This window comes from Etheostoma spectabile, chromosome 3, assembly GCF_008692095.1.
Source record: "Etheostoma spectabile isolate EspeVRDwgs_2016 chromosome 3, UIUC_Espe_1.0, whole genome shotgun sequence".
NCBI classification, from domain to species: domain Eukaryota; kingdom Metazoa; phylum Chordata; class Actinopteri; order Perciformes; family Percidae; genus Etheostoma; species Etheostoma spectabile.
The window spans coordinates 1,134,450-1,136,519 of record NC_045735.1 but is presented as its reverse complement, the minus strand read 5'-3'; the positions used below and the strand labels follow the sequence as shown (position 1 = coordinate 1,136,519).

Sequence of the window (2,070 nt, the reverse complement as noted above, 5' to 3'; positions counted from 1 at the left end):
CAAGCTAAATTGGTGTTGTAACTAAAATTTCCCTAACCTAATTGATATTGAATGGAATTGTAAATCAAATTGGGACCTTGTAAATCAGAATCAAATTGATTTTGGGAAGTCATTGGCGAAACCCAGCCCTAAATGTATCCTGATTCCTTTGGTTTTAGTGTTGTGTTGAAGCTCTGTGTTGGTGCCGTGAACCTCACTTCTTTCAGTGTGTTCCTGGGCGTCTCCTGCTAGACTTCAAGCTTCAAACACTCCTGCTGGGAAAGGCTTTATTAACGCTGCAGACTGTAAGCTCGGCAGCATGACTCATGGCCTCTAACCCATGACTAGCCCAGATCGCCCTTGCACTCACCCACCCTCTGGTCCTCACAGCTCTGCATCTTTTTCATTGCCTTGTTTTTTGACTTCCCCTTGTTTTTTGTTCTTTGGTACAGTATTTTGTAGAAAAACAAGAAGAGCAGAATCTGGCAGAATTTAAAAGGCCCACAGCATTCCTGTAGTCCCTCTGGTCAGCTGCCCGGCAGGGCCTGTCCAGCTTATAACACTGATCACCAACAATCCTCTGTTTGACTACTGGGGGAGTGTCTTTTTAGATACCCACTGACAAAGCAGCAAGGTTGAGAGAGAGAGACTATTCAGACTAAAGCCAAACATGGTGAGCAGTGCTTTGCAGGATAGTTAGTAAATTCAGAAATATTCCACAACTACTCCTACAAGTTTTTCTTCCAGCCAGCCACAATAGATGTTTGTTTTTACGATGGGATGGTAATGTTGCACTTGGTGCTTCTCTTTCTACTCATGCAGTGGGAAAAACTGCATTTAAGAATGCAATAATGGAAGCTTTCATATTAAAACTGAAAATCTTTTTTTTTGCAGGATTCATGACAACAACAATACAAGTAGAACAACATATCCAATACAACAGAGTTTTGCGAATAAGGACTTTTTTTATTTATTTAATCTACCCCAGTTTGGTTACCGCTTCATAAGCTGTCAGTTAGTTGCTGAAATTTTGCAATATGTGGTTTAAATATAATTTATTCTGTGTCAAACATGGGTGGCACTTGATATGGAAACACACACCAGCCTTTCCAAGCTTATTTTAAATGTTGATCAATATATTTTATATACTGTCTGGGCAAGGTGTATTTCAATGTTCCCTTGAATGAATTTTTAAAAGTAAAGAAGTTGCTTTCTATGCCTGTCTACATGCATGTGTGGTATGTTTGACATATGTCACTTTTTACATTTGCATTTTTCCTGCTTACCCGCCTCTCTTTTCTCCTTCCTCCCTGCAGGTCTGATGCTCGGCTGTAGCTGCCACAGCCGCCATCATGTTCACCAAAAAGAAGAAGTCTCGCATCCAGATCTCCGCTCCATCCAACTTCGAGCATCGCGTACACACAGACTTTGACGAGCATGAGCAGAAGTTTGTCGGGTTGCCGCGGCAATGGCAGTCGCTCATCGAAGACACGGCCAAAAGGCCCAAACCCTTCATCGACGTGACTGTCATCACTACTGTAGAGCCACGCAAGGTGGGATAAGCGAAAAATAATGAAAATCAATGTTGTGAATTATTAGTTTGTGAATTTAAAACAAGCTGCTCGTTGACTCAATTATAACTTAACTACTATGCTCACTAGAGCATATGAGCGGCGTGGAGCTGAGAGAATTTCCGCTCCCCCGCTCAATATCGCACTGCGCTCAACTCAGATTTTACCTCGCTCCACTCAACTCGCCCATCACTCTCACGCTCCAAAACAAGAAAAAAAGCAGTTTGTTTATTAGATGAACGGCGCTCACCCTTCCTTCATGCCCCGGAGCGTCACCATTAAAACGTCTGCTGGATGACCGACCCACGTACTTCGCTGCAGTAACGCAGCGACGGCCTCGGGCGGGCTGCAAACTCATGCTCAGGAGAAAATGCAACGCTCCAACATTGAAAAAATCCATTCTGCGGTCCATCAAAATCTTCCCACTCGTGCCCCCCCTTGCACAAATTTCGCCCCGCTCACAGCAGTGACTTCAACTTCACAAGCTAAATTTCTTTCTTTCTTTCTTTCTTTCTTTCTT

At 43.2% G+C, this 2,070-nt stretch overlaps 1 protein-coding gene across 4 annotated transcripts in view; it reads left to right on the top strand.

Annotated features, from left to right (window-relative positions):
• pak4 (p21 protein (Cdc42/Rac)-activated kinase 4) overlaps positions 1–2,070 on the top strand; it is a 36,274-nt gene that overhangs the window by 18,030 nt on the left and 16,174 nt on the right. For 3 of the 4 annotated variants that reach the window (XR_004331439.1, XM_032512058.1, XM_032512057.1), the window contains exon 2: positions 1,296–1,532. Coding sequence is in view for 3 of the 4 variants with exons in the window: in XM_032512058.1 (XP_032367949.1) it covers positions 1,332–1,532 (201 nt within the window). In the remaining variant the exon portion in view is untranslated. Of the gene's footprint in view, positions 1–633; positions 653–1,295; positions 1,533–2,070 lie in introns of those variants that run through there. The other variant, XM_032512060.1, reaches the window with a different exon arrangement.